The sequence below is a fragment of the Erithacus rubecula genome (assembly GCF_903797595.1).
Source record: "Erithacus rubecula genome assembly, chromosome: 4".
Taxonomy (NCBI): domain Eukaryota; kingdom Metazoa; phylum Chordata; class Aves; order Passeriformes; family Muscicapidae; genus Erithacus; species Erithacus rubecula.
The window spans coordinates 39,546,788-39,566,367 of record NC_136686.1 but is presented as its reverse complement, the minus strand read 5'-3'; the positions used below and the strand labels follow the sequence as shown (position 1 = coordinate 39,566,367).

Sequence of the window (19,580 nt, the reverse complement as noted above, 5' to 3'; positions counted from 1 at the left end):
ACCTACAGGCTTGTGCTTAACTGAGGAAAAATTAATCTCTTTCAAATGCACTTAATTATAATCAAATACCCATACCAATGTCTGTCACCACACCAGCACATCTGGCAGCAATGAAGACAAATTAACAATAAGTCAAAAAATCTGGCAATATGATCAACTAAAGCACGCAAAATCCATTCTGTACGCTCAGACCACCAGTGACTAAGGATGGATTAACTTCCTGTCTCTAATACTGGTGCTTAAATTAAAGGGAAATTGCATTGCAATCTGGGTACCAGGTTTCTGGCTGCAGACAACTAAAAGCCCTTGGTTCAGCTACACCAGGCAACAAAATCTTTGCTCTCGCTTTAGCCCTGATGCCTGTGATGGTCTATTCCAACAGCTGCTTTTAATTTAGTTTAAAAGAAGCCATTTGGCAACCATGTAAGTTTGCACCTTCAAAGCAGGCAGATTTGAAAAGCCAATGTCCTGTAGAATTAACTATTTTGAAGTCACACTGTTTTAGTGCAGTTATGACAACAGGATTCACAGCTTTTTAAACAACAGGCATCTGTACATGGAAACACAAAATAAAGACCATTTTCACTCAATTTTAACTACTGTTTTATAGTAAGCAATCCTCTGTCTTTGTATAGTGTAAGATACTGGGTTCATTACTACAAATATAATCCAGCAAGATCTACAATTGCTCAACTTGACTGAGCAACTAAATAAAGCACAGATCTCATCTCTAACCAGAGAAGGACAGCCAAGTAAGGAACAGAAGCATGAATTAAACCAAAGAAAACATTATCTTGTTCTTGGATTACCTCTTCATGTTGAGCAGGGAGTGGTTGCAGAAGCAAAAAAGAGGGAGAAAGGGTATGGGAAAGCAAAGACTCAGGCACGTACTGCATATTTGGCAAACACTTGACACTAATCCACTCAGAGGAGACCTAGGTTACCAGGCAGATATATCCAGTGCCTTGTTTTCTTCTTTTACTAAATAGCTTGATATGAATTTGTGCATATCCCTCCACCAGATTGCAGGCACATAACAAAGGCACAGGCAAACTGCTGGTACCACAACCTCATGAGCATGTAACCTGAGGGCATGTGTGTGCACATCTGATGGGGAATTCACAAACTGGAGGAGTTACAGCCTTGCTTTGGTTCAAATAGCCACAACCCACCTTCCAGGTAGCCGTGGCAGGACCACACTCACTCCTTGAAGATGAGCATATTTTACACAGTGAATTTAAAGATACAAGTTTAAGTCAAATAAAGGTGCAAACGTGCATCAGAAAGCACCTACATTTGCAACACTCTCTACAAACTTAATTCACACTTTTCATTCTTCATACACTAATGTGGGTCACAGACCACATGGCAGCATATTTTATTAAAGTAATGTGCAAATAAGATGCATGATACCTGCAAACAGCATGGAGTTTCCATTTGTAAAAAGGTACAAGTAACAGTACAAAATTAGAATGCTTACTACTCATTTCAAGAAAATGAAGTCTGACATAGAAATACATACGTTGTATTATTTACACCATTAATTTACAAAACATATTATTTGCATAAAAAAGGCTATAAAATAATTACAAATATAGTTTTTAATAAGGATTTTTTCCCCTGCATAACCAATGTAGACCATCTTGGAAATTATGCTTTATTGGAAAAAAAAAATTTTTTTTCTTCTGATTTCAGAGCATCATGTGGTTTCTTTCTTCCCTTCGTCTCCTTATTCCCTTTTTAAATAAAGTTTCATATTGAGGTAGTAGTATGTCAAATTATTTCTTTGGTTCCAGAAATCATTAAGTCCAAAAGGAGCTATGTATCCGAATCACAGGATTGGAAAGTAGAAGTCCTAAAGTTTTCTTCAAATGACTGTTTGCAAGTATAAAAGCTGTTTTCTCCTCTAGAAACTGTCCTTTCCTTTCCGTCTTCATCTGCCTCTGCATCAAAGTCCAGTGAGACATGATGATTATTATGGGAGGTTTTTGGTTGGCAACTTGCTGGCTGTCTACAGCTTGAAAGAGAATCCAGCTGAGGCCTCCATAAAGGCTTTCCAAATGTTCCTGAAAGACAGTAAAAGAGTGAGCACAGAAATACTGATGCTAAAAGCTTTGTGTCTCATCCTGGTGTACCTAAGTGACACTGAAATGCAAGCCAAAGATTGACAAAGTTCTCCAAAGTGAGATTTTACTTAAATGTTGCTTTTCCATTTAAAAACAAATATCCATGTGATGACAAGCATAAGGCAAGATTCTGCTACCAGAGACATTAAAAACATTTCCCAGGAGTTGTATAGCCACACACAACTGCTGCTGAGAGGGGAGGTAGCAACACAAACCAAGCTGTAAATGTGTCACAAGACACTTTCTGATGCAAAAGTCACTCCCTGTTTTGTTCTTCAATAAATGAATGACACGTGCAATCATCCATGCAGTTCAGAAAAAATAAAACAGGAGTTTAAAAAAAACATAACCCCACAATCTCTATCATGTTGTAAACACTGTCCCACAGTGCAATCTCAATGCTAATGCAATATTTTTCTGGCTAGCATCTTTAATAAAGATGGGAGATCCACAAAGATGCTCCATTCGCCACTGATCATCCAGGCACTTGTGGGCAAAGAGAACAGTAGCAACCCAAAGAGAATTACACATCTCAGTTCAATTGTTATTAATAATTATCTGAATTTACTAGTCAGAAAACAATCAGTGTGGGTCACTCTTTACCACTGCGAAGCTGTTATTATCAACACCTCTACAAGAAGGGCCACCTTTTTTCACTGAACAAAGCTACAGACACCCTAAGTCATAGAGTCTGTAAGGACTTGTTTTCAGAGGACAGTGTGCCACAAGGCTAACTTTGAAGAACTCAAGTTTTTATTAATAATTTACCACTACATCTTTTAATAAATTTTGAACCCAAATGCAACACTTCTGTTTTTGTTTAGTTATTAAAAGTAAGGATTTCAAGCAAAACTGTGATCTGAGAAATTACAAAAATGTAATTGGACAAAATCCCTATTTCCATCAATGATTTGTAGAGCAGTTTTGACCTAACGCAATATAAAAAGATGTTCCTCACCAAAAGCACCAAAGCTACAAATGAATTGTCTTAAAAACAAAAATCCAAGCTATGAACTTTCTAGCTAGTGCATCAACTGTGATGCTAATGCCAACTGTCTTCTCCACTGTGACTGCACAGGCAATTTGATGACTGTGCTGAAGAAGCGAATTCCCAACTAAAGACAAGAAATCTACCACACCATCTTCCACAGCCACCACCTCTAAGATCTAGCCATAGGCTCTTTGAGAGAAGGGTGCTAATGATTATGAAGCATCTAAGGCAATAACAATACAGCCTAAGTGGGGTAGTACGCTCAGAGAACTGCTGAAAGAAGTAACTCTGCATAGATTTTTAGGGCAGGACTATGTGCCCTTGAGGTGACATTAACTCCTGGATACACAAATGTACAGTTGGATTGCCTTCTGCAGGAGACTGCTAAAGCCCTATCTGCACAGTCCCACCACAGTAATAGTGGCAGGCAGCCAGGAGGCCAGTCGTGTGCAGTCCCAGGGTCTCTGCCAGATGTCCTGGCATCTGCAACACTTTACAGTTCAAACATCTGGCTTTTGAAGGGGGAAAACTTCAGAGCTTGTGCCTCACTCCCCACCCCCTGAGAACAAAGAGCCCAGTGATGCACATTCCCCTAGGTCCCCTTCAGAGCCAGCAGACCCAGATCTCAATCAGCCAGTGCTGACACACCAGCCAGGAGACAATCCATGGTACCAAGGCTGCTCTTGGCGCTAAGATATCACAAGGATGAAAGCAGTATGTGGTTTTATATGCATTTTAAACCAAGCAACCAAACCAACATCCAAAATTTAATGAGCTTCAAGGATAAAGCAATGCTTTTCTCCTTCCCCCACCTCTCCCTGCAGCCTGGATTTAAATTGCAAACCCTAAACTAAACTTTGGGAATTCTTTTGTGGTGCATATCATGAGAAAATGGCAAAGGAGGGTATTTTTACATAGTGCCTTATTTTGAAGGGTAAATAATTCTGGCTGTGTTATACAATATATATGCATACAGGTTCAAGTCTCCCCACCTGAGCTCTCCTTACATACCTTCTGCCTGTCAGGCAAAACTTCTGGTATGCCTGAGGTTTGTTGAAGTATATTTAAGTTATGTATGCTAACATTTACAAAAAATCTGCCAGTCATATTACGACAGAAGAAAAGAATTGCATCACTGATGAGATTTTTATGTAAGTGTGAGCTACTAAGGTCTAGTAATCTAATTATTCTCATTAGATAGTTTTACTATAATCCCTTTTCTGCTCCTCAGCTTCAAACATTTGGGAAAGAAAAAACTGAGAAATCAGTTTTGCTTAGTGTTGTAGGTAGGAAACAAGACAGCAAAGAAAATAGCAGCTTGAATAAAAATACAATAGCTAGAACATACCCATGAAAGTGCTGTTACTTATAATAGATGAGGGTTCCAAACCTCTGTTGAAATCAAATGTGTCTGAGTTGAGACTTTTGCTTTTCAGTCCAGTTCCTTCATTTTGAGTATAAATAGAGTTCATCAATCTGCTACTTGTAGCCTGTGTCCCAATAATGCCAACACACTGGTCAAAGGGATCTTCCTGTGGAGGTGAGTATTGATAACATTCTTTTTTCTTTAAATATCCAGACTCATAAGAGCCCAAGCCTGCTGTTCTGTGGTCAGGGCTGCAATCTAAACGACATGACAATTTGATTTTATATAGATTCACTGTAACAAAGATTGAGTTAGGACTAAAACCACCCCACACCAACTTACTTGTACTGTATGCTTCAAATGTGTCAGAACTGTAAGCATTGCCTTTTAAATACAAAGTCCCCGAAGTCCCCAGATAGTGGCACAGGAATGGATCTGCAACACCCTCAAAGTCTGTTTCACTGCTGTTATCAAGATGGCAAATACCTTAAAAATAAAATATGTGCAGGTACATGGACTTTTCTGAATCTTCAGCTTAGAGTTTCTAGTTTCTTGATTAAGTTTTAAGAACCCCACATGTTCAACTACATTTCACAGTGTAGCTTAGAGTTTGCTTACGTTTAACCTAACCTTTGGATGGGAATTCCAATTCCACAACTGTTCAATTAATTAGCTTGACAGGGAACGTATCACTTCATTGTACAATCCCTGAACAACAAAACCAAACCAATCACATGGACCAGAACCAGGGACTTCCTTCTTCCAAAGCGCAGGAGACAAATTCATGATCTGACAGCCACCTTTCAAAGCAGTGTGTCAATGTCAAAGTCCTGGCTGGAAGAATTTGAGGGAGTCACTGGCTGCTAAACAGCTATAACGATTTTCAGTTCAATTGCTCCTGAAAGCTTTGCACACAGTCTCTGGTTCTTGATCCACACAGAGGCTGCTCCTCTCACTACCCTACAACTGAAAAAACTCTCTCATCATCACTCTGTTCCCACCTGTCCCAGCTCATGATTGTATCTCAACCTCAAGCCCTTTCCCAGAAAGGTGACTTTTCCTCCCTAGAGCAGGTATGTACAGGATTCTTCGGGGCCACATGTATAAACGTCAAGTACTGCAGCTTTTAACATGCAGTCACCTTAAATCCTTTATTGACTCTGACTGTAATGGTTCTTTTAACCAGCAAGTTTAAACACTTACACTTAAGTTCCACTGGTATTACCACACATGCCTATACTCTACTAAAAGCATCCTTTTCAAGCTGTAAGAGAGGAAGACATGCTGTGCTAGTTTCTTTAAGACACTGTTTGTTTCGCTCATGTCCTCATCAGTTTAAATTTACCCCTGAGACTAGAGGAAAACTTTCTGATTTAATAAACATTATAATGACATTTGGATTAACAGAACCAAGTTCCAGTTATTATAATGTTGAAAAAATCCCAAGCAATAGATTTCACATCCTCTATTAAATTTCTAAAAACGCTTCTTTAGTGTTATTTCTATTGGTCAGAAAGACTACAGTCAAACTGCAGCTCCCCAAGCCACATGAAAAATCTGCTTAGCATTTTCTACCTACCATTACTGTCCCTCTGCTGCAGGAAATACCCTCCTACAGAAGATGAGAGGAACTGATGGTGACTACCACTTTCAGATGAGCCATATCCATCTTGCCTTTCAGCCAGTGTCCCCTGGGATGACAGGTAACTTGGAATGTCAGCAGGCAAATTTGTTTCATCTGTTGGGAAGCAAAAAGCCATCAGCATACTTCAGTTTGTAGAAACATTTTTAAACTTGTCAGCAAGCAGTGAGAGTAACAAAAAATTCACCTTTCTGCTTCTGAGTCAAAGCACACAAATGTTCCTACAATAAAGTGACTGCAAAGTAACCACAAACATTTTTTTTCCTTTCCAAGGTAAACCTTCAGTTTACACACCTGTATTTGTGATGCTGCAATCTTCATTTCTCCTTCTGGTGTGGTAGATGATGACCACCCACACCAAGGAAGTGCCCACCACACAGCAAACCACAGCTATGATCACAATGCCAACTGTGGCCCATCCATCATCATCAAGTGATGGGGCAATGTTTTGAGGAGAGTCACAGGTGGGAGTAGGAATTACATGAAGACGGATGTTGCCTCGTTCAGTTCCAAGTGTATTAGACATTTCACAAGTGTATTTCCCAGCATCTTCGACATCTGTATCCACAATAATTAGTAACTGATTGCCTGCAGCAAAGAAGTGTCTTTCTGTTACCACGAGAGGGCTGTCATCCTTAGTCCAGTTCAGTCGGGGTGGAGGGCTACCACCAGCAATGCACTGCAAGACTGCAGTTTCACCTTTTGTCACAGTTCGATCCAGCAAAGGCCGCAAAAATGATGGTGTTTCTGAAATGAAAGCACAAGTCTTACATTCTAAATGATCTTGCAAGAGTAAGAAGTGTTTCTTTCCTTCACAGCTCAACAGGAAAAACTAAATTAAATTCATCAGTAAGGACTAATAAAGCTTACTCTCATTCTAAGAAGAAACTCAAGAATTCGTACTTAGAGCCTACAACTTACTTGTCAATTGATCTGGATTTACATGCTTGATTACCTTACAAGGTAAAAATGCCAAATTATACATGCTTAAGGTTGCAGAGAACTACAATAAGCAGTTAACAAAATGCCAAGAAATCAGAAGTTAAACAAATCTACTGTCTCTAAATGAAAACAGAAGCCCCTTCCTCCCTCCATCTCGTGTGCCAGATCTGTATACACTGAGAAACGTAACTTTCATTATTTTGAATCATAATATTGATTGTGTTGTTAAGGTTTGGCAATATTTACCTAGTACTGTTAATGTTGCGTTAGCTGAAATGCTTCCTGCAGTGTTTTGAGCTGTACAGCTGTAAACACCCGTGTCCTCAATCTTTACATCAACAATAAAGAACACATCATCTTCAGGCATGACATGCATGCGCCTCTTGCGCGCTGCAGGGAAATCTGTTCCACCATCTTTCTGCCAAGCAATCTGTGGGATAGGATGCCCAACTGCAGCGCATTCCAAACGTGCCATTGCCCCAGCTCGAATGGTTAAGTCCATGGGGATCTTTGTAAATGAAGGCAGCACTAAAAAAAAGTGGGTGATACCAAAAATCAACACATGAAACATATTTTTCCTTTTTTGTACAGCATTTTCTTGAACATCCTTCAAGGGCATAAAAACCACCAGAGAAATATACAACCTAAATTGATCAGTTGCCAGCAGAAAGGGAGTAAACTGTGAAGTGTGTGAGACCACCTGGATCAAAATCTCATTTTTGCTAACAGCCTTCTAACATGACCTTTCCATAGCATCTTGAAACAGAGTACATGCTTACCTCCTGTCAGAAAAAGTTAATATTTTTCCATCTTGTAACATTGATTTTTCCAGATTTACTATGAATTGGGTATGTTATTTGGTTTTTTCCTATACTATGCTTCAGCACACTGGGTCCACAGGTAAACTGAATGGTGACCTTGGAAATAGATGAACTTTTAAGAAATAATCTCATATTATGGATCTTCTAAAATATGCAGAATAATGGAAAATCTATGATTACCTATCTTAATGAAAATAGTTCTAATTCACAAGCAAAGCATAACATACTTACTGTTTACTGTAAGTTTGGCTTTGACGGAGTAGGATGAACCAAAATGGTTTGAAATAACACACTGGTATTTCCCTTCATTGCTGAATTCAACATTGCGCAGTCGAAGGATGGTGGTGTACTCCATCACCTCTCCACCCTGGGCCCGGAGATGTGCATAATTCTCCATTTCAGCATCTTGCAGTAATTCGTTGTCTTTCTTCCATGCAAAAGTCATTGGAGAATCACTGCTGCTGGCTGCTGAACACACAAAACTCAAATTGGAGCCTTTAATTGCTGACTGGGTTTCTGGCTGGACAGTGATCTGCGGTTTAGGAAAATCATCTGCACATACGAAAAGAAAAAAAAAATATATGTGATGCCTGAGGACTCTTTCCATAGAGTTAGTAAGCCTTGTTTTATAGGTTTAGAGAAGAGCCAGATAAGTATTTATTAAATGGATCCACAATGCTTTTGTTTTAAATTTTGTTAGCCTTAGTGCATTTAAAGATACTGCATTTATGAGTTTATTGTGCCATCCTGAGTTATAAGTCATCTCTTACTGAAGAGAAAGCACATTTAAAAGCAGACTATGTGCATAGTTTCTTCAATAGCAGCACTGAAGATGGAAGAACTACCCCCTGACATCCATAGGAAGTATTCTGAACATCAATCACGAAGCCTACCTCTCATCTTTACAACACCTCAGGCTGCTGTGAGTTCTTTATTGAAAGCATAGTTCTTGTGCTATCAGAAACTGCAAGTTACAGTTGAGGCTTTTACCCAAACCCCCACAAAAAAAAAAAAAAATACAAAAGTCAATGTTCCAGTGATCTGCATTTGTTTGGGCCAAAGGGAATGGAAGGTCCCTTAAGCAGGGCAAATCACTGAATTTCAAGAATTCCTGGAGGTCCCTTTACTATAGGAAAGTTACCTTCAAAGTGCCATTTGCGCCAAGCATCTGTGAGTTTACAGAATTAGCTGCCTTCTGAATTATTCATTCAATTGTGCATATGTGGCATGGGCAAAAAAAGTGGGCAAGTAGATGGCTGGATTCACAAAAGCTTTAGTATATTCCCAACTTTCAAGATATGTCCAATCTCCAGACAAACTTCACAGAACAGCAGGGAAAGCCCTGTGCCCCAAAAATTTCTCCCTGCAGACCCTGCTGTTTTTCCTAGCCCTCTGTCTTATTTAATAAATCTCAAATGATTGGGAACAACTATGGGGTCAAAGTGTTATTTCTTTGAAGGACCTCCGCTCTGTTACAAAAAAAAAATGAGTGCAGATAGCATAACCTTGAACTGTCTGCAAAACTCCTGCAGGTATGAAGCTGTGCTCCAGTGCAGGGCAACATGGATCTGGGACTCTAAGCATGGGCTTTAAGAACCTCCCAGGCCATTTTCTTTTCATGCTTCAGACCCATGACTAACCATTTTCAAATTTAGTTAATACATTCACTGACTTTGCACAGGAATAACTAAGTAAAACACTCTAAGTGCTTAAATTAGCCTTGTGAAAGGATGGGAGAACATACTTCAATCTTAATTATCTGACAGAAAGGGATGATAAAAAGGTCACTCAAACAAGCATACAGTACAGAATACAGAACACACTACAATAAGACTAGCATTATGTTTTGTCAGAATGATAATAGGAGAGTATATTTGAATGAATGTATCATGAAGACATCCATATACATATACAACCTTTAATTTCAGACAACAGTCAACACTTAAAAATCCTATAAAACAAAAGTAAAAGCAGCCATTGTAAACTTGTAAGGCAAGGTGTATATACCTGAAAGCCTAGTGATGGCACACTTTAAAGATATTACTGAAACACTCAATGATTCTATTAGGAGATTTTAGTTATTTCTGCATGGCAATTGTGTTAAGTATCAAGCACAACAACTGACTCTGTACATTTCTTTTTGCTAATACATCTTATACCCTTTAAAATTAATTACTTAAAAATAGCATTCAGCAGCCAAAAAAAGATCACAATTCCCTAATTTAACAAATGGAAGATATATATTTAAATCCCCAGTTTAATTTTTTGACAGAATGCATTAAGCATAAATTAGGATGTCTACTTCATATCTACTCCTCTAGGCACTGAGTAATCTGTAATTCCTTGCTTTATGTCAACTTCTCCTTCTCAGTAGTAGCTAGGATCTGCTTTTTATTTAATTTATTAAATATTTGACTGCTAACAGGAAGGGAAATAACAACATTTTGGTACGTTGTTTTATATTCTGGACCTGCTTTCCCACTGAAAAAGGGTATGAATAGTAACAGTAAAAATTAACCAGTTATATTTGCTATGAAAAGAAGTTCTGGAGAAGACACCTTTCTGTCTTCAAAGAATATAAAGTTTGGGTTTTCTTTAGTAAGAAAAATACATGAAATGCAGTTATCTTTTAAATTTCCTGATATTTTCAAAGTTCCCACTTTATGTAGCACAGTAATTAAACACACATCCTTATTCTGAATGCTTAGCTTCACTTTGCTTTAATTGAGAACAGAACATAACAGGTGTTCATGAATGCTGCTAAACACATAAAGAAAAATTTCATTTTTAAGGCTTATACTATCAACCTCAAACTCTCAGATCCAAATTGAAAGTATTTTACTAGCATTTACTATCTGGCAAACTGAAATAAAAAATACCAGTATCATAACGGTGGCAATCAGGTATTTTTTGAACACAGCTTCTACAAAGGAAGTAATTTACATACTCCAAATAATTTTAAAAGCAGACAACAAGCACACACAAAATACATCAGAGCTGAGCCACAATGTTTCTTTTACCCTCAAATTTTATCAGCCCTTCAATAACCTCAAGACTAATGGACTATGAAAAAAATTTATAAATAACCAAACCCAAAAACTACACCTTAATTTTGCCAAAATGTCTCATTTAAAAATGAGAGTTATCAAAACAGTATCTTTTAAATATAGAGACACATACATTTACCCCCACAAACTACTGAGCTTCAACTTGCATGCTATGATATGTTCTGTGTTAGAAAACTGCACTTGAAACAAAATCACTCTGTCTTACACAAAGCCACAAGCTTTGAGCATCTACATCACAGTTTGGGAATGGAAGAAAATGTTAGTAATATCACATCCTCTCCATTTTGTTATAAAATCACAATATATCAAGGAACCACAAAAAAAACCAAGCAAAAAGCAAAATTTGTTTTATGGAGTGAGAAATAGATGCTACACTCACCACAGACAAACCCATCCAGGCTGACAGCAAAAATACTTTTCCCTTTTAGCAGCTGAGGATGGGCACAACTGGCATTTACAAAGCTCTGAAAGTTGTTCTCTGACATCCACTGTGGTAGCCATTTTAACTGGCAGTCACACAAGAGACTTGATGTGTTGAAGTGCCTAAGAAAAAGCAATTAAAATCAAAGCCTGTTTGTTTTTTTCTGTTTGTAATACAGATCTGTCTGTATAAGCATACTTTTGTAACAAAACTAGGGTTTTTGGTTAAACACACATATAGCAAGAGAAAGATGGCAAAATTGTTCAGCTTAAATCCCCTCCTTTGCCCAGGTGATGCTTCACATGATGTCCCCCAGGACGGGGATGGCCCTCCTGGCTGTCAGGGCACTGCTGACTTAAATTAAACTTGCCATCAACCAGGACACCAGGTCCCTTCCCACAGTTCGGCTTCTCAGCATCTCATTCCCCAGGCTGGACATACACCCTGGGCTGCCCTACCCAGGTGCAGAAGCCAGCACTTTCTCTTGTTGAAGTTCATACAGAGGCTGATTGCCCAGCCCTCTCACTTGTTGAGGTCTCTCTGCAGGGCCTCCCTGCCTTTGAGGGAGATAGCAGCTCCTCCCAGGTTTGCACTGTCTGTGAACTTGCTCAGAGTCCCTTCCAGTCCTGCATCCAAGTCATTTACAAAGAGCACAGGGGTGAGGATGGAACCCTGCTGAACCCCACTAGTGACAGGTTGCCAATTTGATGTCATCCTATTCAGTATAACCCTCTGCACCCAACTCATGAGCCAGAGTTGCTCTGCACTGATCAACAGAAAAGAAGTGTGATAGGACAAAAACCCACCCTCACTACAATACATTTTTTGCAGTGACCGCTTCCTGACTTCTCTGAAGATCTGTCTCTCTGCTACTACAGGAGAGAAGGACCCAATTACAAGCACTGACAACCAGGTCTTTACAAAAGAATTACAGCACTTCACTGGTCCAGCAAGCTTTAGCTCAGTGACAGCACTGCTGATCTTAGAGCACATTACATCAAAGTCTCCCTTATCTAAAACATGTTAGAGATCACCCAATTTAAAATAAGGACTTTAGAGACAACAAATGTAGCAGAAAATGAATGTATCCTATCCTACTCTCTCTCACTTAAATACAACCATCATATAACCAAAAAAAAAAAACAAACCAGAACACTGATGTAAGTTTTTTATGTTACCTCAGAGAGATTACAGCAGGGTTTATCACTGCATCAGGCAATGTCCCACTAGGCTTTTTTTTATACATTTATCAGGATACATTTATACTTAATAGAGATCATGTCTTTTGATAGAAACTTACAATTCTTTCAGTTTCTTCATTTGTGAAAATGCATTTCCTTGCACTGACATAATTGCATTGTTACTTAGATCTCTAGGAAGAAAAAAGAAAAATGGGATTAGAAGAAAAACAATCACTTATTAAATTGAATGGATTTAAAACTCAAGCAACAGCTTGCTATTTTAGTGATACACAAAGGACTCTCAAGCTCAAAAGTGAGACACAAATAAGGGAGTTTCATGGCATGCTTAATATGCAATAACTTCTCCATCAATTCCAAAATTTCCACTTAGCATAACTCCAAAACTGAAAAATCTTCTGAAGATAACAGTAGCAACCATGGTAAGTGTATTTCACCCCAAGTCATAAGTAAAGCTTGTTAGTCCTACTTTAAATTCAGTTAGTAGCAAAATTCTTTTTTTTCCCAGTTTTCAGTTAAATGTGAATTTCTACTACTTACAAGTGTTCAAGTGCATCCAAACCAGAAAAGGCTTTCTTTGTAATGGATCTGATCCTGTTTCCTTGGAGTATTCTGAAAAATTTAAATGCATGATAAAAACAAAATGCAATTAAATGGGAGTATTTTTGAGCTGAACAATTGCATTTATTTTTGAACTGTGACTAGTATGCACCACACACCCATCTCCAATGCAAGAAAATGTATCACATCAAAAAGATACTCATTTATTCCCCTTGAATAAATATCTAGATTTTACAATTACTTTAGAAGACATTTAAAGTGTACAGCTAAGTGACATGGATTATTCTAAATGTACAACTACATACATCTTTTCATTTCAAAAATCTGTATTTGAAAATTTCAATGAAATGGAGCCACTTCGAGTGGATGGTGTTTTGCCTTAGTGAAGACTAAGCTTGTCACTATGCCTTTGTCAAATGATACACTTATTATTTCATAGTATGGGAAAACCTCATTCTTTGATAATATGTCCATAAATATTAATAATATTTAAAATATTTTAAGATTAGTTGACTTGGAAAATCTTGCATTTCTTTTATTGAAAAGGAACATGTTATAGAGAACGAAGTGGTAAGGGAGAAAAATTATCTCTGCTATGGAAAACTTAATATCCTTAAGTGCTGGGATTACCCCTTGAAAGACACATAATAAGCTAATTTTTTCAAGGCATGATGAGATACAAATATTATAGCAATACTCACAGCTTCCTAAGTTTATCTAGGCCAGAGAAAGCACCATTCATATCTTCAATAGCCCATGATATTTCATTGTTTTTCAGATCCCTATTTAAGAGGGGAGAAGAAATCAAACCACTAAAGATATTAAAAAAACAAGGCACACACTTCTTCAACAGGACGTACTACTTAAAAAAACATTCTAAAACAGCTTTCTGCAAGGATGGATTTTTATTCAGTTGTTTTTCTTGAGTTTTTTAGAGAAGTTTTTCCTGATTAACTTTATAATTTCAAATTTTACTGAAAGACTTTGAAGACTATTAGTATTTCTCCTACCGATAATTAAAAAGATTAGAAACTCAATGATTTTTGGAATTGTGAGCAAACTAACCCACACAGCCTCCCCAAGGTATTTAGATACAGGACTATCTCAAGAGAACGTGCATGGCAGGAATGGAAAGGACCAACTGTCATCCCTTTGAAATGAAACACCTCACGTCTTTTTAAATCCGTAACAGTAACACCTAGATAATAATTTTAACATCCCGAAACACTCACTTCATTATCTGTGAAGCATAAAGAGATTAGAGATTTGTGTACAGAATGGTGTGTCAGCAAAATATCTACCAGGTAGGGCTATAGGAAAAAGAAAAATCTAGGAGAGAAAGCATAATACTTAATACCTAAACACCTTGCAATTCTCTAACTTCCTCTCTTTATGATCTCCAACTCTCTATAATCTTAAGAAACATAGTGTACACTCCTCTAATTTGCATCTTTCCTAGATGCCCTAAGTGTATGTGAGAAAACCCCTGAAAATAGGGCCTAGAGGGAAAGGCAATCCTTTTGCTCATATGGCTGACAGATGGGTCAGTGGTATGCAATGGGAAGGTTTTAATGAAGAGGAATGTATTTAGATTCGTTTACTTTGTTGTTTCCCTTCCTTTAAGAAATGCTATTTCAAAACATGTTTTAATACTTAAAGCAGTTGTCCAGTCACGACAATGAGTTTTCTTATTCCTGTTACGAGGGAAAATTATGCAGTTAAGACACAACTAACATCTACATCCCTAAAACTGCATGTAGCAGTGCCCCTGCTTGCTGCCTTCAAGCAGAGCTGTACCTCTCCTACAATAATGCTACTGGAAGTTTGTATCACAATTACCACCATCCATTGTGCACAGCCTTAACAAAAGAGGAATTCCTCCCTTTCTCTCAGGATTTTTCTTAAGGTTTTCAACCTTACAAATTGAGTTTGTCAACTTACAAAATCTGTAGACTGGAAAGTCCCTTGAAGGCACAATCAGCAATGTAATTTACTTTGTTGTTTCCTATGTACAGTCCAACCAGCACGCTTAAACCAATGAAGCTTGAATCATCTAACCTTGCTAATTGATTGAATGTCAAATCTCTGCAAATTTAAGGAGAGAAAAAAGCATTTTAATGTTCATGCTGAAGTGCTTATTTAACTTAGTTCAACTCACACGAATTTTCAGGGGGGAGCACAATTTTTCCCCTTGTGATTACCACAGAACCCACTACACCACTTCTGACCACACAGCATTTTGCATTGTTTCCAACTCACTAATTACTGCAGAATTAGTTTCTCTCATTTGAAAATGACTGTGTTATGGTTTTAGTACAACTGCTAGAGTGAAATGCAGCAATCACTGTTAACTTCAAATTCATTCAACAAAATATAACTGTTTTATACAGCAAAGCTGTTGTCACCTTGGAAACTTTGCTAGGAAAAATTCACAGATCAGTGCTAAGAAGCTCATGCTTTGGCATGTACCCGACTTTTGAAACTGGAAGAGAATAAAGGTACTCACAGCTCACTGAGTTTTTGGCAAAATTCCCAGGCATCAGGACTGATCCTACTGATGGCATTTTGACTGAGATGTAGTTGCTGCAGCATCAGTAAGCCATAGAGCCAGCCTTTGGTTACCTCTGTTAAGTTGTTATGGTCCAGCTGCCTACAAATACCCATGAACAGAAAAAGATATAAGATCCAAAAACTCAGCAGCATGCATACCATGCCACAGGTCCACATCTGGCCTCACAACACTGCCTAGATAGCTGGAGTCTCTATTTAAATCTCCAATTGTATGCATGCATTTAAAATGTGCTGCTCGACACATTCGCTACTGACTGCTTTTCAGACCACAACAAAACAATTTAATTCAAAAATTAAATTAAATTATATTTTAATTTTTACCATGCAATGCTATTAATTTTGTGCAAATCTACCTCATATGTTATCAGCAGAACCTAACAGCAAATGCTTGATACTTACAAGACTTCCATGTTGGTCAAACCCCAGAAAGCACCATCCATGAGCCTCGTAATTCCATTTCTCTGCAGCTTCAATGATTTTAAAGCAGGAAGTCCTTGGAAAGTGAGCCCATCTATTTTTCTGATTTTGTTGCGATTCAGCTCCCTGCATCAATAGAATTTATGGTTACAGCACAGTAATTTTACCTACATGCCAACAACCTTTCTTCCCTCTCTGGAGTCAACTTTATTTTTCTGGCACATGAAACAAAGACAAGAAGTAATAAAAATCAAATGCTTTACTGTAACACATTATGTTCAACCATGTTAATAATGTTCTCCCTTTCTGATACTGAGGATAAGTACCTGGCAGTTCCTTGATTTTCAGACTTAAAGAATCCCTGTAGACCTAGAATGTTATGGTTAATCCCGTTTCCAAATTTAAAATTGAAAGTGGTGTTTACCACTTAAGGTTGGTTTGTAATGGCAATCAATAAACAGTCATGAAAAAGTTAAAATTTTAATTGGGATAACTAGACAAAATTGAATATCCTGGGTGATCTCTTTCTGTTTCTGTAGCCAAGCACTCATTACATCTCTCCCTCCTCCACAATCAGCTACACGTTTCCCTCTTTCTTAAGTGGTCTTGGCACTTGCCCTTCTGACACTTCTACACTCACCCTGTGCAGGTCAGAAACTGGGAGCAGTATGTATCCTGTGAGGGAGATGTAGGGCATAACTACCTGGAGGGCAAGATGCAGTGACAGGATTAGACAACACCACTAGAAGGTAGTGATCATCTGCCCCTTCAAGGAAGTCTTAGGTCTACCAAATTAGGAAAAATCTCTCCTTTCAAAACTTATTTCTTTGTGCAAAGTGAAGATCTAAATAATCCATTCCCTATAGTTATAACATCATTATTTTTCAGAGACATAGCCCTGTAAGAATTCACCTATCCTTTGTGGCACTGACACAAAATCTACCTGATAACAGACCTGAGGGAGAACCCTACTTTTCATCCTGTATTTAAATATGAATAAAAAGTGAAGAATATTCAGTAATATTCTTTTTAGTTCTTCCTCCTTCTCAGAATACCTTCATGTAATAACACAAATTTTTGGCCTTCCTTGCAGATAAGCTACCTAACATAACTCGGTCAGCATATTGACTATGAACAAATGAAACATTTTTAGGCAAGAATAGAACCAACATGCAAAATTTAACGTGAATCAGAAGACCAGAAAGTCTACCAAGATCATTATCAAATCCTAAGTTTTGCAGGACTGTTCTCACTCTCTTCTCCTGAGGTCCGAGTTAAACTGTTCCAGCACTAGTATACAGAAGAAACACAATCCCTCTCTCCAGAAGCATCAAGTGCCCTGGTCCTTCAGTGTTCTTATAGCCTATCACTTTTAAGGCTAACCTAAGAGATTTTGTCATTTTTAACTCCTGATTATCTGATGTGTAAAGTAATGATCCAGGATCTGACAAAATGCAACCCCTTCTCTTGTCCATTTTCTGCACTTTCTAAGTTTTCCAATTATAAAAACCCCCACAGTCTCTTTCATATAACTTTATCATTTATTCAGTAAAACATTTATGGACAGGACTGTATCAGTCAAGCTGAAAGTCTATTTATTCAAGCATATTGCTTATTGTCATGCCATCTGAAAGCAAATTAATTTCCTTCATTTCACTGTGAAAGCACAAAGTAAATGACTGCTGCAGTGAACTATGTAAAGCTTACTTACTATTTTCCTGATGCATTTTTACAGAAATACTGCTACTACCCCTTTTCCAGCCTATTTTTTTTTAGCTTTTAATAGGCAAACAAAATTTTAAACACAAAGACTGTTCACATCTCACCAACATATAAGACTAGTTTTGTTCAGTACAACGCTGCAGTTAGTAAGGGCTGTAGTAATGTTTTCTCTGTCTGTCTCACTCTGCCTCTGGTTAAATTAAAGGCTAAAGTTCAAGCACTGCCAGTGCTTTGGAAAATCTGAAAACAATTAGTCAATTGTAGGTTACACTTACAGGTGCTGCAGATGGGACAGTTTAAACATCTTTTGAGGAATTGCTGAAATTTTGTTCCTGTTCAGTTTCAATACTTGAAGTGTGGTAGACAAATTGTCAAAGGTACCAGGCTCCATAGAGGTTATTCGATTACTGTTAATATACCTGTTGAAACAATGTCTTGAAGGTTAAATTTACAGTTATTTAATAAATTCTTAACACCAACTAGTGAAACACAAACCTCCTGTGGTGCTTAGTCATTTATAAATGGAATTTTTTCATAATAATTAGAGCTCCTGACAGCTTATTCTATAGTCAAACAGTATTTCACCACCACCATTTCACTCTACTCTGCCAGAGTGTGATAATGGAAGAAAATATGTGGCAATCCTGCTACTTTTTTTGTCAGCCAGTATACATGCATTGCAATATTCCTGAATAAGAATTAAAGTGTATTCACAAGAAGTCTGTCAAATTTTTTTTATATAAAATATAAATACAAACTAGCCTATCCATGGGGAACTTAAATTCCTTTTATCACCTAATTATTTCTCAAGAGACACATTTGTTTCATCTCAAGATAATGGCCTTCCATTTTTTTTGATGAATTAAAACATCTCATCCTAACAACTCATATGTTCAAGTTAGCAGCTTATGTTAAACTAGACAGGTGAAAGTAGGAATACTTAATGTCATTCCAATTAAAAGAATGTAGTATTAAGCTACTAAATCTTAATGAACTGCTGCCAATCTAAATTATCCAAGAAGATTTTTGAAAGTAACCAGGAAAAAAAAAAAAAAAAGTAGTAATTTTTACTTACAGATACTTGAGTTGCAATGATGGAAATGATGAAATTTTTAGCTCTGATATATTGTTGTTGCTCAAGTCCAAAGTTTCTAGCCTCTGAAATGGCTTCAAATGTTCAGATAAAATGTTGGCAATCTTGTTACTTGTTCTGAAATTTAAGGGCAGTAGGCAAAAGACTGTCATTTCCAGAGTAAACACACCTTAACTACACAACTGGCAAATGTTTGTTTTTAATTCCTCTACTTGAAAATAATTCTGAGTTACAGAAAAGTAATAAAGTATGTTGTCTATGCATAACATTAATCCGAAATCACAAACTGGAATAGTCTAAATAAATTTTCATTAATAGTTTTTAAAATATAATTCCAGGAAACTATGAAAAAAATGCAATATAATGAAATTACTGCAATTCGTGGTTTTAAAAAGAGATTCAAAACTCTATAATCACCTATTTCTGAACAGTAGAAATATCTGGTACTTGCATGGAACAGTATGTCACAGTATTGCAATGAAATAAGGTTAGAGCTGTTTTCTCTTTTAAGCAAATTAATATCATAGTAGCTAAACACAGTTTTTGGGGTTTTTTGAAAATTCCCCTGGCATGGAAGTCCAACTGAATTTCCAGAAAAAAAGCACTGAGCTAGATTATAAAATATGGTTGACAGTGCAGC

General features: G+C 37.4%; 1 protein-coding gene across 2 annotated transcripts in view; it reads right to left on the bottom strand.

The window, feature by feature from the left end:
• Positions 1 to 1,719: 1,719 nt before the first annotated feature.
• Positions 1,720 to 19,580, bottom strand: part of LRIG3 (leucine rich repeats and immunoglobulin like domains 3) — a 37,670-nt gene continuing 19,809 nt past the window's right edge. The window contains exons 4-19 of one of the 2 annotated variants that reach the window (XM_079304570.1): positions 18,923 to 19,057; positions 18,123 to 18,266; positions 16,108 to 16,251; positions 15,644 to 15,787; positions 15,079 to 15,222; positions 13,839 to 13,919; positions 13,117 to 13,188; positions 12,678 to 12,749; positions 11,336 to 11,499; positions 8,120 to 8,440; positions 7,314 to 7,595; positions 6,420 to 6,872; positions 6,063 to 6,221; positions 4,826 to 4,969; positions 4,466 to 4,741; positions 1,720 to 2,066 (exon numbers count right to left, since the gene is read on the bottom strand). In XM_079304570.1, coding sequence (XP_079160696.1) covers positions 1,819 to 2,066; positions 4,466 to 4,741; positions 4,826 to 4,969; positions 6,063 to 6,221; positions 6,420 to 6,872; positions 7,314 to 7,595; positions 8,120 to 8,440; positions 11,336 to 11,499; positions 12,678 to 12,749; positions 13,117 to 13,188; positions 13,839 to 13,919; positions 15,079 to 15,222; positions 15,644 to 15,787; positions 16,108 to 16,251; positions 18,123 to 18,266; positions 18,923 to 19,057 — 2,983 coding nt within the window. In that variant the 3' untranslated portion in view covers positions 1,720 to 1,818. The remainder of the gene's footprint in view (positions 2,067 to 4,465; positions 4,742 to 4,825; positions 4,970 to 6,062; positions 6,222 to 6,419; positions 6,873 to 7,313; positions 7,596 to 8,119; positions 8,441 to 11,335; positions 11,500 to 12,677; positions 12,750 to 13,116; positions 13,189 to 13,838; positions 13,920 to 15,078; positions 15,223 to 15,643; positions 15,788 to 16,107; positions 16,252 to 18,122; positions 18,267 to 18,922; positions 19,058 to 19,580) is intronic. The other variant, XM_079304571.1, reaches the window with a different exon arrangement.